At 40.6% G+C, this 26994-nt stretch overlaps 6 protein-coding genes across 10 annotated transcripts in view; 3 read left to right on the top strand and 3 right to left on the bottom strand.

The window, feature by feature from the left end:
* atad2 (ATPase family AAA domain containing 2) overlaps positions 1-2773 on the bottom strand; it is a 25853-nt gene extending 23080 nt beyond the window's left edge. For both annotated transcript variants that reach the window (XM_015059655.1, XM_015059657.1), the window contains exons 1-4: positions 2405-2773; positions 1125-1279; positions 982-1019; positions 711-897 (exon numbers count right to left, since the gene is read on the bottom strand). In XM_015059655.1, coding sequence (XP_014915141.1) covers positions 711-897; positions 982-1019; positions 1125-1279; positions 2405-2602 — 578 coding nt within the window. In that variant the 5' untranslated portion in view covers positions 2603-2773. The remainder of the gene's footprint in view (positions 1-710; positions 898-981; positions 1020-1124; positions 1280-2404) is intronic.
* A 604-nt stretch (positions 2774-3377) lies between these two features.
* psma2a (proteasome 20S subunit alpha 2a) lies at positions 3378-7195 on the bottom strand. The gene is made up of 9 exons (XM_015059653.1): positions 7035-7195; positions 6718-6840; positions 6145-6221; positions 5835-5967; positions 5432-5554; positions 4653-4734; positions 4408-4481; positions 3968-4025; positions 3378-3865 (listed from the first exon to the last, which is right to left on the bottom strand). Exons 1-9 carry the CDS (start codon positions 7193-7195, stop codon positions 3749-3751), a joined length of 948 nt encoding a protein of 315 aa, XP_014915139.1. The 3' UTR covers positions 3378-3748.
* A 209-nt stretch (positions 7196-7404) lies between these two features.
* mrpl32 (mitochondrial ribosomal protein L32) lies at positions 7405-8606 on the top strand. Its single transcript, XM_015059643.1, has 2 exons — positions 7405-7623; positions 8355-8606. Exons 1-2 carry the CDS (start codon positions 7405-7407, stop codon positions 8604-8606), a joined length of 471 nt encoding a protein of 156 aa, XP_014915129.1.
* Positions 8607-9356: 750 nt separating this feature from the next.
* Positions 9357-12836, top strand: LOC106964251 (telethonin). Of its 2 annotated transcripts, XM_015059651.1 has the most exons (3): positions 9357-9543; positions 10983-11175; positions 12311-12836. In XM_015059651.1, exons 2-3 carry the CDS (start codon positions 11042-11044, stop codon positions 12654-12656), a joined length of 480 nt encoding a protein of 159 aa, XP_014915137.1. In that variant the 5' UTR covers positions 9357-9543; positions 10983-11041; the 3' UTR covers positions 12657-12836. The 2 variants fall into 2 exon arrangements, with proteins under 2 accessions (XP_014915137.1, XP_014915138.1); XM_015059652.1 differs by lacking the exon at positions 9357-9543 and having other exon boundaries at positions 10930-11175.
* Positions 12837-13551: 715 nt separating this feature from the next.
* LOC106964249 (coiled-coil domain-containing protein 127) lies at positions 13552-16384 on the bottom strand. 3 transcript variants are annotated; one of them, XM_015059646.1, is made up of 4 exons: positions 16279-16384; positions 15620-15775; positions 15001-15245; positions 13552-14904 (listed from the first exon to the last, which is right to left on the bottom strand). In XM_015059646.1, the coding sequence occupies exons 2-4, from the start codon at positions 15765-15767 to the stop codon at positions 14458-14460; spliced, it is 840 nt and encodes a 279-aa protein (XP_014915132.1). In that variant the 5' UTR covers positions 15768-15775; positions 16279-16384; the 3' UTR covers positions 13552-14457. The 3 variants fall into 3 exon arrangements, with proteins under 3 accessions (XP_014915132.1, XP_014915134.1, XP_014915135.1); XM_015059648.1 differs by having other exon boundaries at positions 15620-15772; positions 16279-16381; XM_015059649.1 differs by lacking the exon at positions 16279-16384 and adding an exon at positions 16160-16239.
* A 187-nt stretch (positions 16385-16571) lies between these two features.
* Positions 16572-24864, top strand: sdha (succinate dehydrogenase complex, subunit A, flavoprotein (Fp)). Its single transcript, XM_015059645.1, has 15 exons — positions 16572-16678; positions 18425-18508; positions 18620-18781; positions 18910-19053; positions 19213-19377; positions 19471-19619; positions 19714-19838; positions 21632-21800; positions 21900-22095; positions 22200-22371; positions 22480-22598; positions 22693-22804; positions 22901-23031; positions 23839-23952; positions 24033-24864. Exons 1-15 carry the CDS (start codon positions 16616-16618, stop codon positions 24117-24119), a joined length of 1992 nt encoding a protein of 663 aa, XP_014915131.1. The 5' UTR covers positions 16572-16615; the 3' UTR covers positions 24120-24864.
* Positions 24865-26994: the final 2130 nt, after the last annotated feature.

Genomic DNA, 26994 nt, shown 5'->3' with positions numbered 1-26994 from the left:
TATTTTGGATATTTGAAACGTCTCCCAGTTCCAGTGTTATTTGTTCTTTAGAAATTAAAGTTTATTAATCTTTGAGAGGGCTTACTTGTATTAGTGCGCCGTTTATATCTTTCAGATGAAGATTAATTGTATTTGAGTAAATTTACAACATTACAAGAAAGGAAACACGATAAAACGCAAACCAATAATTTACGATAAAAATGAGTAGCCATGCTTTGTTTTTACTACCCTTGAAAATGGTCTCAAAAACGACAATAACACTTTTTGCAATAATTTCTTTGTCCAGTAAAGTTTGTAGTGACGACAGACCTAGATCTAGTTTGTATCCTCCAAATTACTTTTGGCAAACTGGAAAAGAGACAGAAAACCTTTGCCTCTTTTAACGCCATTTCTCCACAACAATCCAGGTTTTTGGAGTCCACAACTCGACAGTTGTCATCGTCAGTTGCACTGAACTTTATTTAGCAGCGTCCGAGTAAAAGGGGAGGGTTCAAAAACAAATGATAAACAAACCGTTATACATCTTTAAAAACATTATAAAACATCTATTTATCTATTTAAAAACTAGATGATTATGTATGTGCATCACATATGATGCCAACAAATACATGTCATGTCTGCTTTCTGAATGGCACTGTAAAGTTAGCATTCAGTACAATTACAGGTCCTGGCTGAATCGACAGAACTGGTTTGGATGTTGCTCGACTCACTTGGTAATGAGGCGATCGTAGAGCGCCGACTGTTTGCGGGAGTTCAGTTTATATCTCGTGATTCTGGAGCTCCTTCGAACCGAGTGATCCTCCTCCTCCTCCTCCTCTTCCTCGTCCACTCCCCGACTCTGCAGGTTAAAGCGACTCCTTTTGGGAGTGGATGACCCCTCTGCCTCATCTGGAACATCTGGCAGGAAGGATTACATCGAGCGTTAGCCATCCAGTAAACAGAACGCTTTCACACGGTCAGCGATGCGGTGCTGCTCCTCACCAGAGGGCTTTCCTTCCCTCTGCAGCCTGGAGGACTTCCTGGTCATCAGAAACAAAAAAAAAAAAAAAACAAAAAAAAAAAAAAACACAAAGACAGATCACTGTGTTTGTAGAATTCAAACGTAGAATAAACAAACGTTTCACCTGGTGCAGCAGCCGTCTGCTTTGTCCTCATCCACAGGAGAGGTGGTCTTGGGCTCCATGTCAGCAAAAGAGACTTCCAGTTTCACTCTTTGTCCTCGACTCCTAAGGGAATGACCGAGACCACTTCCATTGTCCTGCTTCATGTCCCTGTGACCCTGAGACAGTTACAGAGAGCTTACGTTTACATTTAAACCAAAAACTCAGATGATTTAATCTCATAAAGGACATTCAAGATATCTAGATTCCCTACAATTCCCTTATTTTCCACAGCCTGGAAAATCAGTTCCTGCACATTTTTTCCATGTAAAACATTGAGACATTTCCAGTCAAAACTTTCTCTGTTTGCGTTTATGTTCTGATCTGAAGCACAAAAAATTTATTAACTTACAGCAAATATTTCTACAACTAGAATATTTGAAGAATAAAACATTAAAAAGGCAATAACTTTAAGGAAGGAAGAGACATAGAATAAAAAGGAAAAGGGAGGAATGATGATAGAATAAAAATATTAATATATAAGGAAAGTAGGCAATTAAAAGAGATCAGAAGGAAGGAACAAAGGAAATAAAAATGACAGAAAGTAAAAGGAATATTACAAGGAAAGAAGTGATCCATTGCATTTAATCAAGTTTAGTAGAGGATGAAGTTAAAGAAGTGGATGGTGGTTTTGAAAAAACAGTGTCAGAATATTGCAAAAATACAAATGCTTGCAAAAAACAAACAGTAAGACTGGGCGAATTGATGAAAGCTCAAAAATAGATTAGTGACAAATATTAGAGGTGGGTTAAATATTGGACAATGGGCAAAGAACCAGATGAATACAATATTTAGGCTATGAGATAAAGTATAAAGTAGAGAAATATACCCATCTTTTCCCCATACCTGAGCTTAGTCAAATTCAAACTTTATGGAAAGCACAAGTCTTGATTATAATCAGTTTCTCAGGTCTGAGATCCAGGTTGAAAAAGTGAGGGATGAAGGAAGTGGTTCAGCATTTTTGTATTTGATATTTACAGTACCGTCAACAAACAGGTTAAAAACGCTAGGCTGCTGTGTATGTTGACTGCATGACTCATTAATCATCATTACCCTCGTATCAACAACAGCGCAAAGAAAAGTTTCTATTAAATCTGAAGGACAGCGCAGCGATGCGCTATAGCTGGGCGAAAAGCTGCAGGGGCTGAGCTAGTTAGCTTGGCGCGTTAGCTAAAGTAGCAAACCTAAGTTACCATTAACGACAACTTGTCCTCCAAACAAGTGCTATTCTCGCATGTTCTTACATTCATTGAGTTGGTTTCGGGGCTGCTGAAGCTGTCATTCAGGGACCGAGAGGACCGAGTCACCCGGGCGGACTTTCTCTGCGACGCGGGAATCAGCGACAGAAAGTCGGGGCTCATTTCCAGCTCCGTCGTCCTCCTCTTTGGAATAGTGGCCACCGGTTCAGCTCCGACACCACCGCTGCTGCGTAGGACCACCATCTTGACTTTATTACGACCACAAATGATGGAGAAATCTGTCCACGATTGTTACGTTTACAATATCGTCAACATAATACAAATAACGCGCCGTCTTCTCCAGCTGACACACACTCTTTCCTCTCTGAACCCTTGATTTCTGGCGCCATAAACGTCATCAGGGCGTTATGTGGACAGGAGTTTTACTCCTCCGCTGACACAAACAGAGCTCCGAGTCATTTTTCACATCAAGTCAAACCGAAAATTTCATTTAAATTTCGAACACAACAAAACTGTTGTACGATTGAATACGCTTTACAGTCACTAACGTACAACTCACCTCAAATGAAAACATAGAAACAAAATAGAAGCGGAGGGATACATAAATACTTTGACAAGGTGATCCGGTTTGAGCGCACTCATCTAAAAAAACTCTGCTGTTAAACTCATTTTAAAATATTTTCAAAATAAAAGTTTAATAAGTAGAAGCAATGAGTCAACAGTTCACCATTCTTTATTTGAATAAGTGACACATAACAGTGGAGAAAATACAAATTTAAGAACTGTATCAAGCCTGAAAAAAAAGCACATAATGTAAAACGGTAGTACAGCAACCAGATCTTGACTGTAAAATCTCAAGCCTAGCCATTGAATCCTCCAAAATCTGCTTATTGTTTTTGTTCAACTCAATTATATTAAAAGAATGAAAAATATATTTTGTTCAATGTAAAAAAAAACAAAACAAAAAAAAAAAAACATTTGTCATGACCTCTAATAAGTCTGATTATTACACAAATAATTTTTTTTAGCTAAATGTATTATGCAGAAGAGGTGCGTATTAAAACTCAGCGCAGTTCTTTGGGGAGTAAGAATTGAAGATTCAATGGAAGACCTGAGATTTCTCTCAGAGCTCAAAACCTTTTCAGCGTGCACACAAGCCAATTGTCACATATGACATCAAGAGTACATGTTAAAGTAAAGCTAATTTTATTTTCTTCTCTCCTTAAGTATAAACATTTGTGTAGACATTGAGTAGTAATGGTCAATAGGGATGTGTATGTCTTCATTATGTTGTTGTGGACATACTCTTCTGCTCCTTGTGTCAATTGGCCACTGTGCTGCTAAATCTGTTTTGAAATGTAGCCAGGTGGCCCTTCAGAGAGGGTGTGTTCACGCGATGGCTGCCAGGTAGTCTTTCACCTCAGCCGGGGTGAGTCTTTTGAACCCGGCCTCGTTGCAGATTCCCACCTCAATGTTCTCCTCTGTCATCTGACCCTCAAAACTCTCCTAAAGCACAAAGACAGACAAATGTTAATAATGGGTTTGAAAGCAAACACAATAACAAAAATGTCTTAATGCTTTCAGCAATGCTGATAAGATCTGATCTACCTTCAATGTAAGGATGGCTGTGTGGATGGCATCTTCTAACTCCAGGTCATTATTATACCTAGAGAGAAAAAACACAAAGTGTTTACATTATGTTTACTCATAAAGTCAGTCATTATTATGATTCATCTACTTAAAAACATTATTCCAAGATTCAGACTTGGAATCTTGGAATAATGATTCCAAGATTATTCTCATTTTTATGTCATTTTCTTAGTAGAAAATAACATGAAAATGAATGATGATTTAACAAATCCTTAAAAATATGCTGATCTTTAGGTCTGAATGGAAAAGAAAAACAATAAAGAGCTAAAAACGCACATAAGATTTGTGAATTTATGTATGGTCACTCTCCACACATAAATTCATAATATAAATTCATCGACAATGTATTGTATATAACTTTCATATTATAAGAAATATATTTAATTCTCAACCTGTACCTTTTTTCAAGGAATGTTTTTCCATTGACGTAGTTCTTTCCCATGGCTGTGGCCTTCCATGCAAAATATGCTCCCTGTAAGGCAAAACCAGAATACTGATATTTGGGGGCCTTTCATGTTTCTGACAGATACAGCCTTAAAATATAAGCATGAGCAATTCTCCAACTTTCATTTTTCTAAACTGATAAGTTGCTGGCAAAAGCCTAAACCAACATATCAGACAAAGTGAAAACAAATCAACGTACAGAAGGATCGGACTGGAACAAGTAGGGGTGATCCTCATCCCAACCAGCTATCAGCAGTGACACACCAAATGGACGCACTCCGCTAGAAGAGAGAAAAAAAAATAAACATAAAATTTAAAAATAGTCTCCTGTCCATGAAGTACCACAACTGAACAAACAAAGTAACATTTTCAGAAGAATGTGAAGAATTCATTCTGCATCCTCTTCAAAACAGGACACAAGTGAAGAAAGTGAACACTTCGGCGCATATCAGGTCAAACTGTGAACTATACTTTAGGCAAATTTAAAAGTCTGTACCTCATGCTTTATAGCAACATTCACAGTGAAATAGTATGCAATACGATCTGTTCCAAATGCCGTGTTCAGATAGCTGTCCAGAAGCTAATCATTAAACTTTAAAATGCTCAAAGCAAAAATCTTTACTTCTTCTGTAACTTAGCTGGAGCCACACTGAAATATTCCATGAGCAGAATCATCAATTATAAACAGAGTAAACATGCTAATGTTAGCCCAGCTGTTCCAACAAACCGCTCCACAAAATGAGAAGAGAAAAAAAAAAGAAAGAAAAAAAAAGCAGAAACAAGATGCAAGTTTATTGAAGACCATAGCAGTGTGTGTCGAGTCAGATGCGCTTTTAAAAACAACCAATAAAGCTGTTTGTATTTTAGGTGACAATAATTAGGATTAAAAAAAATCCCAATTAGGACATTTCAAACTTGTACTGCTAAATAAAGTGACTATACAGCTAGTATGCATAACGAGTGTTTACAAAAACGTACCCAGACTGTGTGTACTCCTGCATTACAGAGGCCACCCTCTGGACAAGCTGGCCTGTAGGAATTGGCTCCTGGTACACTAGATAGTACTGCTGTGCCAGCTTCCGGGCTCGTCGCACTAAAACCCTGTCATGATGAGAAACATATTAATCTGTCTGTGTACGTTAAGACTGAGCTGTTTTGTTACCAAAACAATGATGTCATCATCTATGGATAAAGAAAATTCCTTAACCTTACAAAGCAAATTAAAATACATTTTATAAATATTTTTGATTTTGTGCAGTTATAAAAAGCATGGTAATGCATGGACGGGAAATTCATTTTAACTGTAGTTTTATTTTAAAATCCATGTTAGGCTTCAAGTTGTTAAGATATCACATCCTGATATCTCCCAAAGTCTCCCCACCTGTAGTCAGGTCCCATGCCACTGTACACCATGCCTATGTGTTTGGTAATGGGTTCCACTTTGTGGACGCTCTGTTCATCATACAGAATGGATTTCTGCTTCTTCTCCGTAGCCAGGACCACTCCATTAGTAGCTGTAATAAGATAACCAGTTTGATCAAATCCAAAGCAGCAGAGTATCCACATGAAACTACGACTCAAACAGTCACAGATTTAGCTAAATGACAATTCTTTATGAAGGAGGGAAGCAATAATGTCCCCCTTCGACTGAATGAAATCACATCAGAGCAGCAGATTTCCATGATTCCTACCTTTGATGCCAACTGAAGGAGCTCCTGCTGCTACAGCTGCCAGTGCATATTCAATCTGGACCAGTTTACCCGAGGGGCTGCAGGAGCACAAATATCACGCTTAGTTATTATGCTGAAGGCTGGAAGGGAGTTAAGCTCATCCACGTGCAAACAAAACTATTACATGTCGATGCATTAAAGAATTAAAAAATAAACTACTTGACAAAGACGAAACTGAAAGTAAAATCATAAACTAATTGCTGTTAATGTTAGCAAAGCAACCTTCCAAAAACAGCTATATTCAACTCTTTACAATCACCAATTAGTTCTATAATTATTATTATTTTATCAACCGATGGAATTTGACTCTAAAGTATCTTAAAAGTTAATATTTTAGAGTTAGCCGTTAAGCTAATAGCCGATTCATTGGACGACAATGACAGTGCATCAACTCCAGCCGCTAGTAAGAACGCCTCTCAGTATTTAAACGGACCACACTGAAACTCTAAATCATACTAACATTCAAGAAAACATTTTCACGTCGCAACTTTAAATTTCTGAGAAAGATTCTATTGCTTTTTTCATAAAGTTTACCTAAATGTGGTGAGAGAGAAACTATAGCCACGCTCCGCCATTTTGATCCTCTTCTTCTTCTGTCCAAAAGTGAACAGGAAACTCCAAATACACTTGCGGGTGTATAGCGCTCTCTGGGGGAATCTTCACAAATTACACGTGAAAACAAAGTCTGCCCTTCATTACTGCTATTATGTCAGTTTTGGTCCTCCATACTTCTAACCGAGTAAGACGTTTTAAAAACATCTGGATATTGATTTGACGTAAGAGGAGCCGTTTTGATGCAAAAACTCGTGCAAAAAAACACTATGGGTGGAATAAATGCAGTTTGGACAAACCCCCACTGGATGGCAATCGCGCATCGAATCAACAAAGAAGAAGAAGAAATCCCGGTGACCGTGGGGTGTTTGTAATGTCTGAAGGAGAAGAAACGTGCTGAAATAAAAATGATGAACTTATCCGCCTTGGTGCACAGCCTCAGGTGTTCTCTGCTGCGCATTGAAAGCAGACTTCTCCAAATATCCGGACTGGACTCGCAGCTGGGTGAGATTAGGCCGGATAAATTAAGGCTGCAGCTTTTTTAATCACAAACTTAATTGAGTTGTTATTCCACTTCCTTTTGTAATAGCAATGCTTAATGTCAGCTTTTGTCGTCGTGTTGGTGCTTGTCCATGTTGTAAGCTGTTTAATGCCTGACTCCGTGTAAACATGTTTCCCTGTCCGTGTATAGCCCCAGCTCTGGCAGTGAATGGTCCCAGCCTTCTGCCCCAGATCGAGCAGGACCCCCAACAGGATGAGGAGCAGGACCCAGAGCAGACCCCCGGCCTCCTGGACAGCATCCTGTGGATGGCGGCTCCCAAGAAGAGACGCACCATAGAGGTCAACAGGACCAGAAGGAGAGCTGAAAGAAAGCTCATCAAAGTTAAGGTACATCTAGCTGCCACCGTTTCTTAGCTTGTATTATTAGAGCTCCTATTCCACCATAGACACCCCTGTAAGCTTAAGGTTTGTGGTTTCTAACACTTTAGATGTACAGTCAGTGTTTTGGTGTTAAACAATTTAAAGAAGCACATCAAATTTAATAAATAAAACCTTCAATATGTTCATATTGGGGATGAGATCTTTGTTTCCTGGCCCTGGATCAACCATCTCAAGGTTTTGATACTTTGATACTATAGTTATCACTTCTGCTTTGTGGCATTGTCCTCCACCTTACTGTTCAGCACGAAATTTCTCTTGGATTGTTGAGCAAAGTTGTCCTTTGATCCCATAATTATTGATTATTTAGATAAAATTGTTAGTGAGTCCGTAGCCTCTGACAACACCATGATACAGTATGATACAGAAAGTAAAACTGTGCATATTTCAGCAGTAATTTAGCTTATGAAAAAGGAAAAAGATGCGTGAGCGTGTTAGCTTTGTTGGCAGCTGTAGAAATTAAGTAGCTCACTTTGTCACACCAGCTTGGATGACGATACCAGCCATTTAAAACCAAATTTCCCACTACTACTTTGAAAAGAGCATTAAATTCAGTGGTTATGATAAAGTAATGATATGGCTGAACCTATTCATTTTCAGCTAACATTACTTTTAAAGAGATGTACAAAAAAGTTGACCATGCTGTGTTCTATGTGGCTCATCGCTTATTCTGTAACCAGACAAACATCGAGCCGTGTCCAGAGTGCGGTCATTTGAAACAGAAACACATCCTCTGCGGCTTCTGCTACGCCAAGATTTGCAAAGAGACCGGTCTGATCCGTCAGCAGATCAAGGAAATGGAAGGCGGCCCCCTGACGGCCCCGCCCGTGGAGACGGTCGTCCTGTATGAGGGGGAGACGCCGAGTGAGCAGGACGGAGGGAAGAGGATAGTGGAGCGGCCCAGGAAAAGACCCGCCTGGTTCAGAAACTGATGCTGAGGCTCGGTGATATGAGCTTTACAGAGATGACCGACATGTGTCAGTGTGTATGTTGTTTTTGTTTTTCATGAATACATTTGTTTTAAGAAATGTACCAATTTCTCCTGAGTTTCTGCTTTTCACTGATTTAACCAGTTCTTACAGATGAAAATGTCAGAGGAACACAATGTGTGAATGAACAAAGTAAAGTCATTCAGTCAAAAAACAAAACAAAACATTGTTTGGATCTGTTTTTTATGTCCTTTGATTAAAAATTATAAACTGATTCAGCCTTTACTACAAATGGTCAGGCTTTCATTAGAGGAATAATGTGCCATTGGATGTTTGGCATGTTTTCTTATTCAAAAAAGTAATTCTATGATTTGCATTTTTAAATATATTTTCAAGTGTTGTGTTAAAGCTTAACTGGTTTAGTGAAAATCTGCAAAATGTGCCAATCCCTTCCCTCCTATTAATCGTCATAATAATCAATAGATTAATTGATTACAAAAATAATTGCTATTCTTGTTAATCGTCCAATTATTTCCACTTCAAACATTCAAATGATTTCTGTTTGGATGAGAGAGTTCAGGGCGGACAACATTGTTAGAGACACAAGCATGTTTTCTTCTCAGCTATAGAAACCGCATGAAGTGATACGTCTTCCCTCTCGGGACATTCAAAGCCACTTTGACGTGACCAAAGGTTAATCTGTTTGGGGGAATGCGAATCCTTGTCACCACAGCAACACGTGTTCGGACCAGTGCCCGAACTGGAGTCATGCGGTGCTGACTCTGGTGTCACAGAGCCGGGTGTTGTTGGTTGGAGTCCAGCATGCTTCCTCCTGCCGCATCATAGCGTCACGCTCTTTCTGATTCAGTTTCATTCTGATCAGACTCGGGTTGCCAGGGGTCCTCCTGCTGGAAGAATGTCATTTAAAACACCAGATGAGGTAAAAATCGATTTCAAGTCTTCAACAGCCTCTGGCAGTTTTACGGGATTATCCTTTAACTCTCTTTAGCTTCATTTCAATTCCTATCAACATGATTCTGCCACCACCATGTTTCACAGAGGTGACAGTGTAAAAAGCCTTTTGTAGTACAGACAAGAAGTTGAATTTTGGTCCAATCTGATCAGATAACCTACCTCCACCGATCTGATATTAATATCTGTATCGATTCCGATATTCAACAAAATTCTAGCTTGGATAAAGGTGACAATGTGCCTGATCCATAAGGGCAGATCTATTCAGTCTAGTTCTATACTTTGTGCTCTGAGCGAAGTCATACTTTATTATTCATTTTACATGGCTTTTACGATTCCTAATTGAACTTTAACTATTTGAAAGAAGGTTTGTTGTGGAATATTTTTGTCAGTTTCAGTTTCTTTATTATTTATGTTTACGTTTCTTTATTATTTATTTTTACTGACTGAAAAAATTAAAGTTGTGTTGTTTGGAAATATTTGACCAAACTTGCAAAGCAATTGGTGATAGAGATTCCTTTAACTTTCTTCAACAATTGTTTCTTTGTCAAAACTATACCAAAAACACCAGATTTGTGCAGAGCATAATCAAAGGTTGTCCTTTTGGAATATCCTTCCACCTGCACATATTGCTTTATAACCCTACTTTAAACTTCACAACTCAATCCTTGACATCTCTGCTGTGTTTCTCGATCTCCTAAGTGGGTTGAGTGCAAATGCACGCCAAGAGTTTTTTATTTGTAAAATCACTTTGAAAATGTGCCTTTTATTTTCCACTTTGTAATCATATCCCAATAAGAAGTAAAAAGTCCAGTAAGATAAGCTGAATTCTTTTGGTTGTAATGAGACAAAATGAGAAAAAGTTTAACATGGAAGTTTAAAACGGCTTTGCTCCGCCTCGCTGCATGGAAAGCAGCTCTGAGTTAATGAGCCCGATTAAAGAAGCAGTCAGAGCTTCTTTCTCTCCTCAACTATGCCAGCAGACATTTGATCTTAGGTCAAATGGGATCACACTCTAATCCATTTAATATTTCTGTCTGCACACATAAATTTATAGGTTTGTAAACCTAGAACTTCCTCTCCACTGGTATACCAATTCTACCTATTTACACGCAAACACAAAGTTGATATGTAAAACCACATTAACTCAACATGTTTACTGCTCCAAAGTCTGTAAAGTCAGTCTCAAACTGACTCCGATAATCCAGTTGGCTGACATCATGGAGGCTTTCATAAAGCTCCTTTTCAGATGGAAACCAACCTGCAGAAAGCCTGAGGGGGGGCATTCACCAAATACACAACAATGTGACACAGAGGAGTAAATATAGTAACAAGACGGGACATTTAAGACATTGCAACACAGAGAAACTCATCTCAGACGACTCAATGTCCGATCTCCTCCCTTAGGTTTTCGTCGGCTTCGGCAGAGATCGGGAATCACAAACGTCGGCATTCATACGTCCACTATGCACTGTGTGAGCAGAGGAGGGGTCTGCCTAGTGAAGTCCTACTCGGATCTTCAGGAGGACGACCTGTGCAAGAAGGAGAGCTACAGCGCCTGCTGGCTAAACGTGGTGCTGGAGACAAGACCTGAGTACAGGTGAGCAGTTCAACATGCTGCAGAGACACGGCCTTGTGGTCCAATTCACAAAAACGCAGAGAAGAATGTTCATTTATGCCAATGGAAGATTTAAACTTAACTATATCAATGAGTTTTTTCTGCCTAGAATTAATATAAAAATAATGTTTTGTAGAGGAACAGCCAGAGTTGTGAGTATTGGAGAATCTGTGGGTAGAGGGAATAATTAGGGTGATGGTAAGGAGGCCTTCCAGCGGAAGGGTTAAAATACCAATGGAAGAACGTCAAAAGCTGGTCAGAAAGGATTGGACAGATTTAATGTCGGTCCAACGACATATTGTTTCCCATCAATTTGAATTGGAATATGGATGTAAATAATTGTTGACGTGTTGTTTTTAATAAAATTATAGAAAACCTAATTCAAATTAAAAAAAATAAAAAATACCTTCATACTGTTATATGTTATAGCAAATCAAGATTTTTGGTTTGAATTGAAATTTTCAATCTAAAACAGACAGGGGTATGGATTATTTTGGGCTCAATTGTAAATATTTACTTTTTTTGCAGATTGAAAGAAAAAAAATGTCTTTAGATCATAAAAATTAAAATTGGATGCCGTACAGATACCTTTATCACCTCTGACAGAATTGGATTACTGGTCTAAGTAGCTTAACTTTAGTTTTAATAATAACTGAATCACTATATTCTCATTTGTCATGTGCCAAATGCATAAACATAAACTATAAATCCGTTCTCATCAAATAGATAGTTTTTGGTAAGAAACTAAAAAAACAAACAAAAAAAACCAACAACAACCTAACAAAAGGCCTTCTTCTGGCTAAAATGATCAGCGTTCTGTTGTGTCAGAATGTTGGAAAAAAGAAACTGTATTTCCATTCATGAACCAAATATAACTCAATAAATTACATATTTACAAATTAAACAGCTAAAATAACATCCTTCAACAGTGTTGATCCTATATTTGTCTGAAACCTTATCATTTTTCCCATGTGGAATTCATCATCCTAAAAAGGTTTTAGCCGTGTGATGTTCAGAAAACCTTAACTTCTCCCTGTTTTTATCGTTTGTTACATCCTAAACTACAGCATAAAGTGTAACTCTGCGTGTGTGTGTGTGTGTGTGTGTACTGTTTCAGGATTACGCTGTCAGAGACCGACAGCGTTCGCAGAGAGAGTTACAAGCAGCAGCAGGTGGTCCACCTAATGGTCCAGAGGAGCCCCAGCCAGACCCTGAAGCTGGGCATAGAGGGGGGAGTCTTGAGAGAGTACCAGCTGCCGTTCTCCAGCAGGAGCAAAGCGCCGCAGCGAGCCTCCGGCACAGAACAACCCGTCATTGAAGGAAAGGCAAATCTCACAGCAGACCGAGAGGAAGCCCCTGCCACCACTGGGGACCTCTGCAAGCCGGTCAGAGAGAACTTCAGAGCCTCCAGGCTGATGTCCTCTCCAAGAGAAGTGTCTGACCGGAAGCAGAGGAGGGAGTGAAGGAGGGAAATGAGATTATAAGGAATCTAAACAGTGCAACATGCTAATGTTATTTACACAAAACTGGAATTATGACAGTAATGACAAAGACGTCAGTAGGTCTCATCTCATGGGTTCGTATTTATATCTGTTCAATAGTGGATTAATATTGTTGAAATAAAACTCTAAATCTGAACACAATCTGTTTGCAGCAGTGTAATGTGTCTCACATGATGACCTGGATTCATTATAACTGGAATTTAGTGTTCAGTATAGTGGTGCAATATGAGCTTCCAAACATATTCTGTCTTGGATTAAAGCAGGGGTGTCCAAAGTGTGGCCCTCTGAACATTTTTTGTGACCCCTGACAGCAGTTCAAGAATTGTACAAATTTGACCCTCCAGTGGCCACTTTTGTCATTTTTTTAGAATAAGAGTTTCAATGACGAATCTCATTATTCTTTAACGGAAACTGACATAGAGTATTTTACTTTTAATTTCATAGTAAGTGGGGCTATAAACATCCAGCAACTTTTTGCTCAAAAGAATAAAAAAAAGACAAACTCTTCTATTAAACTTTGTTAACTTAAGAGTTTTTTTGTTGGAGAAAGTTCTCATTTGTAGGAAATAGACTCAAATATTTACCCCAAAACCAAAGAAACCATCTGCCTTTTATTAAGACAAAAAAAAAAAAAAGCGCCTCTTTGTTTCATTAAAAAATTATTTGTTTAATTTATTGCTGACAATAAAGATTAGAACAGAACTGATTTTTTAAGTTGGAAAAACTATTTGTCCCCCTGAGTACTTTCTACTTTGGGGTTCTAACCCATGTTGCAAAAAGTTTGTACCCCACCGGATTGAAGGCTTTGCAAACAATTAAATTGAGAGCACCCCCTTGTGGACACCAGTAATCAGTGTGAGGGAAAAAAGCAAACAACACAAACATTCAGTTCTTGGAAAAAAATATATTTAGATGACTGCACATAGTTGTTGTCAATACATGTGTACTCATGACATGAAATCCAGCACTTTTAAATAAAGTCAAGAAAAAACAAACAAAAAAAACCCCAAAAAGCCTGGTTTCCCCCCCAAAAAAGGCTACACACGTGAATTCATTTTATATGAGCATTACAGTGCAGAGCCATCTGAGAATTCTCGTGTTTTTATTGAAGTTTTACTTTACTTACACATGCAGCTTCAATAAAGTGCTATCACCAAGATATCTCACAAATCAAAGATTTCAGACTAATTCAATTTCGAAGGAAAACACTGTAAACGATTAAAAACTGAGGAGATGATGATACGTTGAAATTAAGTCCCACTGTTGCCTCCCACAAAAGTTCATCGACAAGGTACTGAAAACCTCCACCCTGCCTTAAAATATGCAGAAAATGATGTGTTTTATCAACATAACATTCTGTGTTTTACTTCACTCCTATAAGTTAAATCAAAGAATGAAACTACTTTATCAGATGTATGCGTTAACCCGGACTTCTCTATGAGATAAAAGGGTAAAAAAGATAAAGTGAACGTCTCAATTTTTTCGATTTAAAGTGCCATCGGAAACCACCTGATGTACCTAAGTGCATTTTAACTTACCCCGTGGTTAAATTAAAGCTACCAAGTCTTAATTGAGGCCTCAGAAATTATACCTACTTTTATGATGTTCCCTTAACTCAGAGATCATGAATGATAAGGAGAAAAACATCTGAATAAGATTACCTCTTAGGTATTTGCATAACATTCCTATCAGATGATCCCTGCTCCATGTTAACTTAATGTCCTTCGAAGCCAAAAACGGGAACAAAAGCAGCTTATGGAGGTCACTTCCCGTGACCTTGGACTCTCCCGTCTAATATGGCTTTTTCTGCTCTTTTGTGCTTCTGCAGAGTGATCTGTAGCTGCCAGTACTTCAAGTAAACCCACATGAGGCTTCCGTTCTTCCTCTTGTCCATGTTCATCAGATCCGCACAGTGCCTGTCTCTCTTGAAAATGTCCTTCAAGTCAGACTCTAGGCCCAGCTCCGCGGTGACGGGGTTTTTGACCACCTTAAGCAGTATGTTCTTCTCCATCTCCAGCCGCTGATCCCGGGGCTGGATGAGAGAGCAGTAGGCGTTCTGACGCTCGACGAGCAGACCCTCCAGCTCCCTCAGAATGGTGGCGGCGCGCTGGTGCCACTCGGCCTCCCGTTCCAAGGCGTCACGCAGCGCAGCACCGGTGGCGCCAGATTTGACAAGCTTTTGCTTCTCGTCGTTCAGCGCCTCTCGCTCCTTACGTCAAAAAAAAAAAAAAAAAAGTTTTTCTTTAAAGACAACAGGAAATGAACAAGAATGACGTAAAAGCGGGTTGAGCTGAAGGCGGGGTACCTGTTCCAGCCGTTTCCGTTCCTGGATTAGATGCTGGCTGTGAGAGACCAGGGCCTGCTGGTATCCTTTCACCCTCTGTTGCTCCTTCTCCAGCTCCAGCTCGAGCGTAGCCACTGCCCTGCGGCTCTCTGTCAGCGTGTCCCGATAGCGAGCCTCCATCTCGCTTTTTATCACGGAAACGTCTTTGTCGTACTGGACTTTAATCTTCTGGATCTCATTCTGAGAGTCCCTCGTCCATATCCAGCCTTTAAAGAGAACAGTTTTTAGTAATACGGCCACAGAGGAGCACTTTACGAAAAGTGCTGAAATTGAAATTAAGCACATTGTTATAAACCCTCATAAAAACAGTTACTGCTTATTTAAAGGGGTAGTTTTATGTTAAACTGACTTCATGCATGTTTGAGAAATCCTTTAATCTCCCTGGGCAACTATGTAGCTGTGTAAAAGCAGCAGTTTCCAGACTTCAGGCATTAAGCCTCACATATCAGACCTCCATCACTCCTTCAGATTAGCCAGCAGCAATTATCAAACACTGGGTGGAGCTGCACATCTGCTAAGATTATTATATGAGCTACACCCAATCCAAACACTTCCAGAGGAATATAATTGTGAAACTTACGAAATGCAGCCAGTCCCAGCATGGGGACCAGCAGGGCGTAGTTCCACTTGTTGCCACCACCGGCCCCTGCATCCCCGCGGGCCCCTGCATCCCCGCTTCCCTGGTTTGGATGGATGTTCCATCTGGGAGGGTTATTCAAGTTGTTCATGGAGGCTGCTGGAAGGACAAACAAATAAAATAATCCATCGAAAATAAATTTTTAACTTATATTAATTCCTTCTGTAGCTAACAATGTGATTTACACATTTGTCTGCAGCTATAAATAAAGCAATTTTCAGACTTTAATGACAAAACAACTGACAGCTTAGATTACTGAAAGCTCATATCACTAGTTTTCCTTTAAAAGCCTAAACTTAAGTTCAGTGTTCGTCATTAAATGTAAATATTTATTTTAGCATTAACGAAATGCCCGTAACCACCACAAACAGGTCTTTATACATTGTAGACATGTTTTCACAAACTGTGGTGATGACACCTGAGGGGGTTTGGCAGTTGAGCTGACCAAAAACAAAGCTAGCATCAGCTAGCATGCTGGCTAACCTTTAGCTTTGCCTTTGCGGCTACAGTATTTAACACCAAACTAACAACGGAAAATATAGCTGCACCATAATTATATTAAACCATTATTTCTCTGCATTGTGTATGCAGCTGTCTCTCACCTTGAATGAAATGCCTAGGTCACTTATGCATTTGTTCCTGCATACTCCGCTTATACAATAATCATTTGCTAGTGCACACAGCTGGATAGGGTGGTTGATTTAAACCGACTTGAATAAAACGTTATTTAAATATCACAAAACAACAACTCTTTTATTTTTTTTCAAATTTTCTTATACCGTCGAATGTTTCTTATTCTTGAAAACAATGCAATATTTTTTATAAGTAAAATATATTAGGCATAGAGTACATAACCCCCCTCTCCGTACAGTGGTTCCGTCTAGTCCGACAGCATATCTCTTCCCCCGACATCAGAGCAACAGTTTTTCAACCGACAACATGGCGACTGTTCGTGCGGCGTCCCGTCTCCTCTCCAAGAGGGTGCTCGCTAACATGAAAGCGGTTAGTAGCAACAACTGGACATTCAAATATAATTGGGCACGTTTTTATCTAGATATACCTTAATTATATGTGTACATTTGAGTCATCATATTTAGATGGGCAGCAAATAAGTATTGCTTTCATAATCGCCGAATTGTTGCTTGCGTAACCTGTTAAGTAGCATAGGGTGTCTCAATGTGACACCTCAAAGAATCTAATTATTGCCAGCCCGAGGAAAAGTATTGTTATTATCTAACTATTCCATATTTATGTGTTGCAAATGATCAATTTAGAGCAATATTTGTGAAACTCAAGGGTCATTGTTTTTTTTATTATTATTTATTTAAAAACGTAATCAGCTCCTTACGTGGACATGCATGTTGCTAATTTGTCATAAGTAAATGTATGCACACACCAAAATAAGCGGTTTATCATCAAGCAGAACAAATGTTGGCGCAAAATAAAAAAAAATTGAAGCATCTTTAAATAATTCTACTGTGTAATCTTGCAGTGTTATGCATTATAAATCCATATTTACCCCGTTTTTTTTTTTTTTTTGCTCCTCTCCCATTGTGAAGACCTAATAAAATGCAGTTTTCTATTTTCCATGGCTCGATGCGAGTTATACTACAACTCTTGTTTTAAAGAAACTTCATTGTTGTGGGTCATGCTTCATTATGGACATTACCTTTAGTTGTGTTGTTTCTGATTTATTTTTGTTGTACATCGTGTTTAGAACAGGCATCTTTTGGTTTAAGATGATAGTAGTTGGCATTTCCTATTGGACCCAATAAGATCCTCAATGATGGGCTATGAAAAGGTCCAAACTTGTACATACATTACGTTATACATTGTTATGTTTTTGTTTGCCCACATTTCAAAGAGGGGAACTGATTTACTATTTTGTGAAAATATTAGTAGGAAAATAGTTTTGCTTGTTTTTTTTTGTTGTTGCTGCTGCTGTTTAAGTGGAAATACTGTTGCAATTGCTTATTTACAGTGTAATGACCATGTCAGTTTGTTTGTGATGAATTATGATGACGGTTTCAGAGATGATGGGGAGCACACTCGGGCACACTTTCATTACGGTCTACTTATCGCTAAACATTGAAGTGCAACATCTTTGTCTGAAACAATATCTGTTCGCTTTTAAAAAAAATGATTTATAGAGATCTGAAGGAAAATATGCGCTACTGGTTCTTTAGATGGTGGAGACGGTAGTTTTGAAACAAAAGTAGGAATAAGAGGTCATCCCTGTTTATCCTTTAAAAATGTATATATTTTTTTACATTTATCTTTTTAAACTAAACTCAAAGCAGTGCATTATAAATTACATGTTGTCGTTTAGTGAATGTAGAGACAGAAAATGGAAATATAGTGTGTCAAGTCCTTTATGGATTTGCCAGTCGCAGTTTGGAAAAATTGCTAGTGCTTTTCTGATGTAACCATGGCGATAATGAACATATTTTTGGCAGCTTGTAATAGCTTGATTAATATTGATTACGTAATTCTTAGTATCAACTGTCTTTTCCTGAACTGAAGTTGATGAAGGAAAATATTTAATTGAGCTGCAGTCCTGCTTTGTTAAACCAGTGCATAACATTGCTTTGTGTCAAAATTTACTAACAAACTGGATTCCTTCCTCCGTTGTCAACGACTAGACGGTCACCGTTTCGTTTGCTTCTAGAGTCGTTTTGACAGGAGCGCGACCTTCAGTGGATTTCATGTAATCTATGCGAGTTTCTAGCTGTTCTTCTTCTCTCTCAGGTCCCCGCTGCTGCAGTTCAGGGCTCCAGGAACTTTCACTTCTCCATCTATGGCAAGAAGAAGAGTGCCAAAGTAGCAGATGATGTGAGTTCTTCTTTTTGTGTGTTGAAAATCAGGACGCCTCCTCCCCACTTTGAAAATCGCCTCTTTATTAGACGTTTTAAAAATATACCTTCTTTATCCGACCGTCTCCAGATCTCCACTCAATATCCTGTTGTGGATCACGAGTTTGATGCCGTGGTGGTGGGAGCCGGAGGAGCTGGACTTCGGGCCGCTTTTGGCTTATCGGAGGCCGGCTTCAACACGGCCTGCGTCACTAAGCTCTTCCCCACCAGGTCTCACACCGTCGCTGCACAGGTACCCCGACACGATGGTGTATGCTAGCAGGACCGTCGGCCTTTTTTGCAGTTTCGTCTCGACTCCACTTGCGTCTTTCGTTCTTTTTGGAGCAGTGCTGTTTGGTAAAGTATTCCTCTTGTTTCCAGGGTGGGATCAACGCGGCTCTGGGTAACATGGAGGAGGATGACTGGCGCTGGCATTTCTACGACACGGTGAAGGGATCTGATTGGCTGGGAGACCAGGACGCCATCCACTACATGACAGAGCAGGCTCCTGCAGCCGTAGTGGAGGTCAGCTGCGTCTCTGACGAGCTTTTGCTTTTTTTTTTTTAATCTTGCACATATTTGACTCTTCTAAAAGAAACCATGATTATTCAAGATGGTGCTACAGTATTAGCTTGTATGAGTCACAGTGATCGATAAGAAATTCGTGCCACTCATCTTTCTCAGCTGGAAAACTTCGGCATGCCGTTCAGCCGCACCGAAGAGGGCAAGATCTACCAGAGAGCCTTCGGGGGACAGAGTCTCAAGTACGGGAAGGGGGGCCAGGCCCACCGCTGCTGCTGTGTGGCGGACCGGACGGGACACTCCCTGCTGCATACGCTTTACGGAAGGGTGAGGACTTCAGCTTCTCCCTCCAGCTCAGACCAAGCAGCTCGTTTCGGTCAAACTGCGTTTCACTCGTCGTTCTCCCTCCCTCTCCCTCAGTCGCTCCGCTACGACACCAGCTACTTCGTGGAGTACTTTGCCCTGGACCTGCTGATGGAAAACGGAGAGTGTAAAGGAGTTATTGCTCTCTGCATGGAGGACGGCTCCATCCACCGCTTCAGAGCCCAGAACACCGTCATCGCCACCGGGTACGCCAGGAACTCTGCTGCAGCTCAGTGTTGTCAGATTGTTGTCGGCTCAGGAGTCTTGGTTATAATAAGACTTTAAATGTGTGTCTCTCAGTGGTTACGGAAGGACGTATTTCAGCTGCACGTCTGCCCACACCAGCACAGGAGACGGAAACGCCATGGTGACCAGAGCCGGCCTGCCGTGCCAGGATTTGGAGTTTGTGCAGTTCCATCCCACCGGTGAGAAAAGTCACAACCAGAGTCAGTGAGGGACAAACTGCTTTGAAGAGCCACAGAAATTTGGCATAATCTTGTAAGAAAGCGTTAATGTTTACATGTGTTAAATTTTCCCCCTGTTATCTCACTCGGTGGCATAAAGAGAGTAAAGAACAAAGCACTTAAGGGTTACAATCTTGTTGATTAATTGAAAGGGAAAGCTGTATTGCTTGATTCTTCAGTAATGCAGAAACATTGGTGAAACCTTGTGCTGATGTTTTTTCCCCCTACATGCTGGATGTTGTTATTGACTGATTGTTGCAGACCTTCAGCTCAAAGGTTGCAGCAGAAGGTGGAGCCAGAGACGTACAGGTGGACAGACATAATGCCACAACTACCTTAACTTGATATTTTAGACAAGATTAAGAAAAACTGTGAAAAGTAAACAGTGACTTGGTCCAGGTTTTGCAGAACAGAACTAAAGTCTTAACCCTGCATGTTTTCACTGAAACAACTTTCACAATGTGTGTGTGTGTTGTAGTTTTACATTTTGCTCGATTTTTGCCTCTCTGATCATCTGTGTCCAGCTTTCGGACACGGACCGAACCGTTTCTGTGTTCAGACGTATAATGTGACAGATGTGTGTGGCTGAAGGTCATCCTTATTTTTGTTTCTGCCAGACATTTGACACCAGGCTCAACGGTGACGTTTCATAATGGTGCTGCGTCGTATCGAAGGCTGTGTGTGTTTGTCTTTCCTCCTGTAGTCTAATCTTGATGCCGTTTTTCACCTGTTGGCTAAATAAGCCCAGTTAAATTGCGTTGGTTAAAAATAGTTGCATTTGGATTTACAGTGATGAGCGAAGATAATCGAGGCCTCCGCTACAGCTGCCATTTTAGCTCAAAACTGAAGGGTATAAAAAGCTTTGTGTAGGAACGATGCAGCAGAATGTGTCAACTCGACTCGAAGGATGACATAACTATTCAAGTTTATTGTTTGATTTTATTTATTTTTTCCTTACATGGAACCTAAACGAGTGCATCTTTAGAGACTTTACAATGACGTGTCAGTCTACTAGCAAAGTAAGAGTTGCAGTTGGAGAACCTGTCCAGGCCAAACCTTTAGTGTCTCACATTTTAAAAATTACTTTAAAAGGTGTTTAATTCCTGAAAGTAGAGTCTGGAATGCAGGGCTGCAATTATTTTCATTGTTGATTATTCTATTGATTACTTTGACGACTAATCGGATAAAAACAAAAAATGGTACATTTTTCACCCTTTTCATTTGACCACATAAGCCTTTTTTTTTTTTTACACAATATTTGAAATATTTTAAAAGATGCAAATAATGAGGGTTTTTTTTACAATGCTATACCATAGTATTCCTTTAATGAAAGCTTGATCATTTGCAGTAAAAGCTGCATCTTGCAGCTAAAAACGAACTGTCTAGTGTGTTGATTATTTTGGATTAATACATTTACAGCAAAATGTGCCTAATAGGAGATTGATTTTGCAGAATTTGAACCAGGTGAAGCTAAAAATGATACTTGACTTCTGGGTAGAATATACCTATAGACGAATGTTTTTTTTTAATCTCATGCAAAACATATATATTCTTTGTACAGCTTTTGCTTAATTAGATCTCTGATTATTCTTCCAGCTTATGGGCAATTTTAGAGTCTGCATATTCCAATTAATCGATTACTAAATTAGTCAATAATTGATTACTCACAATTAATTCCATTAATCATTTCAACCCTACTGAAGTTGTTATATGGACAATGCTTTCTCAGCAGTCTAACACGTGAATGTTTGCAGGGATCTACGGGGCTGGCTGCCTGATCACGGAGGGTTGCCGTGGCGAGGGAGGAATCCTGATCAACAGCGAGGGCGAGCGCTTCATGGAGCGTTACGCCCCCAACGCCAAAGACCTGGCCTCCAGAGACGTGGTGTCCCGCTCCATGACCATAGAGATCAGAGAGGGCAGGTAGGGAGGGACACAGCACACAGTTTTTTTTTTTTTTCCTTCTGCTTTGTGGCTGTAGGCATGAAGTGGTTGATAAAATGGCCGCCCTACTCTCTGTAGAGGTGTGGGTCCGGACAAGGACCACGTGTACCTGCAGCTCCACCACCTGCCTCCGCAGCAGCTGGCCACCAGGCTGCCCGGGATCTCCGAGACAGCCATGATCTTCGCTGGAGTCGACGTGACTAAGGAGCCCATCCCTGTCCTGCCCACGGTTCACTACAACATGGGAGGAATTCCCACTAACTACAAGGGACAGGTACGTCCCCCCCACCCACTCCTCCCCGATCCCGCTCACCGCTCTCAGATGTCTCCTCAGACCGTTAACGGTGAATTATTTTTAATTTTTTTTCCCACCGTCAGGTGATCGATCACATCAACGGCAAGGACAAAGTGATTCCTGGGCTGTACGCCTGCGGTGAGGCGGCCTGTGCCAGCGTGCATGGCGCTAACAGGCTGGGCGCTAACTCGCTGCTGGACCTGGTGGTGTTCGGGAGAGCCTGCGCACTGACCATCGCAGAGGAGCACAAACCCGGTAAGATTTCTCTGCTTCTACGGCAGACAACATGATTGATGGGTCAATGTGTTACATTACCAGTGTTCCATGTGAAATCACTGCCAACACTCGTTTACGTCGCTCTAGGAGAGAAGCTTTCCCCCCTGAAGCCCAGCGCAGGAGAGGAGTCTGTGGCCAACCTGGACAAGCTGAGGTTTGCTAACGGAAATCTGAGAACGTCCGAGATCAGGCTGAACATGCAGAAGGTGAACACTTTGAACACAGACTCAGCAGTCCACCGTGGATTTGCTAGGACGTGTTCTTCCAAAAGCTGAAATCGTTTTATTTCCCCGCGTCCAGACCATGCAGAACCACGCCGCCGTCTTCCGTACCGGCTCCGTTCTGAAGGAGGGATGCGATAAGATGGCCGACGTCTACCAGAGCATGGAGAAAATCAAAACCTTTGACAGAGGTAGGCTTCTGCTGTCGTCTTTGTACTCTGGGTCCGGCTGTGGCTGCGTGGGGAACTGATTAAGGTGGATTTTTTTTGTTTTGTTTTGTGTGCTAGGCATCGTGTGGAACACAGACTTGGTGGAGTCACTGGAGCTGCAGAACCTGATGCTGAACGCCGTCCAAACCATCAATGGTGCTGAGCAAAGAAAGGAGAGCAGGGGTGCCCACGCCAGAGAGGACTTCAAGGTTAGTCCTTTGATTTATTTTATTTTTTTTACATCATTGATCTTTATATTTCTGTTTCTTCACTCATTTAAAGTAATCGTGACTCCATGCTTTCGTCTTACTATGATCAGTTGAGCATGATAAAAAAACAAAGCAGCCTGATTTGTGAGAAAAATGTAGCTTCATTTTCTGGCCACTTGGGGGCGCCCAGGGACTGAGCTTCCAACTCCTGATGCAAAGTGAAAGTGGAGTTAAAAATAACACTAAGTTCACATCAAACCCGTTTTAACTGGTAGAACTTTGAACTTCACACCCTTCATCCTAATACACACATCTGGACCAGTGGTGTCCAAAAATTTTTCCATAAGGGCCAAAGTTGTTCAGTTGAAAGCATTTGGGCTGCTTGTTTTTCATAACATTTTTCAGATTAACTTTTTGTGCCTCATTTCATCTTATCTGCTCCATAACAAAATAAAAAATGTTAAATTTGATCAAAATCAACCACATTTTTGTAGCTAAAATGTTTTTTTGTTGTTTTTTTTAAGAAAATATCTGTAAAAGATGCCTGAAATGGCCCCCTCGCCGCATCTTGGACACCCCTTCTCTTTGGTCAGAACAAGGATCCATCTTAGCTAACATACATATTTGAAACAACTAGTTTCAGAAAATGTTTAATTTCATATTTAAAGCCAGGAATCCAGCATTTCCAGACATGCTAACAAACACACTGTTGGACAGCAGAACCGTGTGAAAATTTCATTTATTGCACGTGTGGTTCTCACCCTAGTCTGTCGCCATGGCAACTTGATCGGCTCCTTTGTGTTTCAGGATCGTATCGATGAGTACGACTACTCCAAGCCCCTGGAGGGTCAGCAGAAGAAGCCCTTCGAGCAGCACTGGAGGAAGCACACCATGTCATACGTAGACCCCAAAACTGGAAAGGTACCACGTGCGCTCTGGTTTGTCGTCGTCTTGCCGTCATTAGCGATGTCTAACGCGCCTCTCATTCCGACCAATCCCAGGTGACGCTGAGGTACCGCCCCGTCATCGACAGCTCTCTGAACGAACAGGACTGCGCCCACGTCCCTCCTGCCATCCGCTCGTACTAAGAAGCTCTCCCCCGACTACAGAAGGATCATAAACTGCTATTTAAGAGAAAAACATAATTTCTTTTAACAGAGAAGACGGTTCATGTTGCACATTTGTAACCATTTAGCGATGCTGATCATATAAACTGCCAGTTTCAGACTTTGACGTCACATTCCTGTTTCTGTCCTTCTTGCCTGTTTAGCCTCAACTTATCTCGGCAAAGGTCCGGGGAATTCTCACACACGGCCGGATCTCTCGGTTCTTGTCAATATTAGAAACTCTTGATAAGTTGAACACTGACGGCGAACAAATTTCAAGCTCTGCTTTCTGTCATGGCACTATTTTCTCGCGCTCGTTCTAAGCAGCTCTGCCGTTTAAAATTCTCCCTGTTGAGCGAAGAGACGGTGGGGGACGAATGTGATCTGATGTGCACACGTCGCCGAAAGAGCGGGAAGGTTTTAAGTGTGTAAATATTTCAGAAATGTACAATAAACGTGCTTAGCTGTACGCACCAGTTGCATCATCTGCATGTTACTGATGTGTGGCCTCCATGCGGCTTCTGTTCAGTAATAAATCGGCTAAAAGTCCTGAGTGAGCTTCAGCTTTCTGTATCAGTATCAGTATAAATGTTAACCAAAAGTAGCAGTTTGAAGATCTTCAACCACATTTGCATCTTAGCTGATGAAACAATGACTCCTTCATATGTTCTGCTGTCTTCCTCTGAGGACATTTTGCAGAAAGGGTCAGCGAGTGCCTCTGTCAGAGTAACTAACGCAGCAGGGAAAAATGCTCCTTCCATTCAGCAGACAGAACAAAGCTGCGTGTGTCCGGGTTTGAATTACGCTTGAACAGACGTAATGCAAACCCATGAAGTCTCGATGGATTTGAACGTGGAAGAAACGCTCGGTTCAGAAAAAATGAAACGCACATTGTTCTTTATGTTTTGAATTGATTAAAGGGTGACTTAAATTATTTTCTCGTTTGAGGGGGAAAAAATGTGACTTTATTCTATTTTTTTTTCCATTTGTATTTGTTTTAATATATTCAATAAAGTTTATGTTATGCATAGAAAGCTCTTTGTTTTACCTTGTGGAATTAAAAGCGACAACGAAAAATGAGGTGCTGGGTACTGATGGGTGTTTTCTGAACCTACACAGAAAAGAAAGAACCACAGACAGCTTATGTGAGTTTTTACCAAGCTTCCATGAAAGGAGAAGACACAGCGGACCGCTCCAGCGAGCTGCCCACCGCACGTTCTGATAACTTCCAGTCAGAGTTTGTCTTTTATTTTCAGAGAAGGGAGAGATAAAGAGAAGAGACGGAAGGCAAGCTTTGTCTACAGCAGGGGTCACCAACTCCAGTCCTCAAGGGCTACCATCCTGCAACTTTTAGATTCACCTCTGCTCCAAAATGTCTGAATTCCCTCACCAGCATTCATTCCTCTCTGCAATAGGCTGGAAACAAGCAGTTTATTTGATCCAGGTGTGTTTGAGCAGAGACGCATCTAAAAGTTACAGGATGGTAGCCCTCTAGGACTGGAGTTGGTGACCCCTGGTCTACAGGTTCTACACACACAAGATCGTCCTGTCTTTTCCCTTGGGAGCGATTTCTCTCTCATCAGTGTGAGAAAATCTTCAACACAGCAGTCAAAGGTTTTAACACAGACAGTGAGAAGCCAACACTTCTAAATGAAAATCACAATTACCTATAGTAATATAAGATCAATAATCTATACACATGTAAGAATGACAGCAACACATATTTCCAACAGGTACAACTTAATGCTGCTTGTTCGTCACTAGAGGGCAGCAGAGACATTTTTGTTTGGGCGGATGGTGTTTATTTCCTTGCGTTGTCGGTGAGTAATAACAGAAAACAAATAAAAATGTAAAGAAAAAGGACATTCCCCAGTTTAACTCCAATTCTTAGTTACCAAGCAGAGATTGGAGTTTTTTTTTTTTTTTTAACTCAAACATCACTTTATTCTTCCAAGAATAAGAACAGGAAGCCAACATGTCACACGCCCAGTGTCTGTTTAGTTTCTTCTAACAAGACAGCCGCTATCTTCTGATACCAGGCTTATCCCTGAGGGTTTTCCCAGCGGTTCCTCGCCAGACGTCTGGCATCCAACTTTTCAGCAGGGTTGGAAAAACACACCGACATTCACATAAATCTGGCTGGAGCTGCGGCCAGAGAAGAGAATACTTTTTTTTTTTTTAGTTCAGCCATTCAGCAGTGGAATTGCTGGTGTGTTTTGGATCATCGTCCTGCTCAAGAACCCAAGTTGGTTTCAGCTTGAGATGGCTGGACGGTCTCCTTCAAGATGTTTTGGTCGACAGCAGAATTCATAGTTAGATTTATCTCAGTAAGTCTTCCAGGTCTTGAAGCAGCAGAGCAGAACCAGAACATCACATTATACATCATACGGTTGTTGGTATGATCTTTTTCTGAAACGCTGTGTTATCTTTACGTCAGATGTAACGGGACACACACCTCGCAAAGAGTTCAGCTTTTGTATCTGCAGTCCACAATCTCTCGAATGAGACAGTAAACCAACAGGTTCCTGGGGGCAATATCGCCTCTTTCCACTCACAACATGTGCTGTGACTGAGGTCACAGCACATGACAGAGAAGAGAATACTTTTACATGACATGTTCTGGTTCTTCTTCTTCCTCAGATTTCAACGGCAGCTTGCATCCATTATTGTTGCACTACTGCCATCTACTGGATCCTAATATCTATACCTCAAATTCTCATAATTATCCCAGTATTTAAAAAAAAAACTAAAAATCTTCTTTTTCCCCTCAATGCTATTTAACTGATCAACAACATTCTCAAATTTCAATTCCCTAAAACCTAATTCCGTTTTAAAGAGCGCTTTCTTCTTTTATTTC

The sequence above is a fragment of the Poecilia latipinna genome, unplaced genomic scaffold (assembly GCF_001443285.1).
Source record: "Poecilia latipinna isolate Pla-1442-1.1 unplaced genomic scaffold, P_latipinna-1.0 Scaffold1645, whole genome shotgun sequence".
In the NCBI taxonomy this organism is placed as follows: domain Eukaryota; kingdom Metazoa; phylum Chordata; class Actinopteri; order Cyprinodontiformes; family Poeciliidae; genus Poecilia; species Poecilia latipinna.
The sequence above is the reverse complement of the archived record's forward strand: the minus strand, read 5'-3'. Positions and strand labels throughout refer to the sequence as shown.

Bases quoted from the DNA above. Each gene is read 5' to 3' on its own strand.
- LOC106964251 (XM_015059651.1), top strand. From the start codon at position 11,042: ATGCACTGTGTGAGCAGAGGAGGGGTCTGCCTAGTGAAGTCCTACTCG. The intron at 11,176-12,310 runs GTGAGCAGTTCA...GTACTGTTTCAG, and splicing joins GAGACAAGACCTGAGTACAG to GATTACGCTGTCAGAGACCG.
- psma2a (XM_015059653.1), bottom strand. From the start codon at position 7,195: ATGCGCAGCAGAGAACACCTGAGGCTGTGCACCAAGGCGGATAAGTTC. The intron at 6,841-7,034 runs GTTTGTCCAAAC...TAATTTGTGAAG, and splicing joins GCGATTGCCATCCAGTGGGG to ATTCCCCCAGAGAGCGCTAT. The intron at 6,222-6,717 runs GTAAACTTTATG...GTGCTCCTGCAG, and splicing joins TTCTCTCTCACCACATTTAG to CCCCTCGGGTAAACTGGTCC.
- sdha (XM_015059645.1), top strand. From the start codon at position 16,616: ATGGCGACTGTTCGTGCGGCGTCCCGTCTCCTCTCCAAGAGGGTGCTC. The intron at 18,509-18,619 runs GTGAGTTCTTCT...GACCGTCTCCAG, and splicing joins GTGCCAAAGTAGCAGATGAT to ATCTCCACTCAATATCCTGT. The intron at 19,620-19,713 runs GTACGCCAGGAA...TGTGTCTCTCAG, and splicing joins AACACCGTCATCGCCACCGG to TGGTTACGGAAGGACGTATT.
- mrpl32 (XM_015059643.1), top strand. From the start codon at position 7,405: ATGTTTCCCTGTCCGTGTATAGCCCCAGCTCTGGCAGTGAATGGTCCC. The intron at 7,624-8,354 runs GTACATCTAGCT...TTCTGTAACCAG, and splicing joins GAAAGCTCATCAAAGTTAAG to ACAAACATCGAGCCGTGTCC.
- LOC106964249 (XM_015059646.1), bottom strand. From the start codon at position 15,767: ATGAACAACTTGAATAACCCTCCCAGATGGAACATCCATCCAAACCAG. The intron at 15,246-15,619 runs GTAAGTTTCACA...TTCTCTTTAAAG, and splicing joins GCTGGGACTGGCTGCATTTC to GCTGGATATGGACGAGGGAC. The intron at 14,905-15,000 runs GTACCCCGCCTT...TTTTGACGTAAG, and splicing joins AACGGAAACGGCTGGAACAG to GAGCGAGAGGCGCTGAACGA.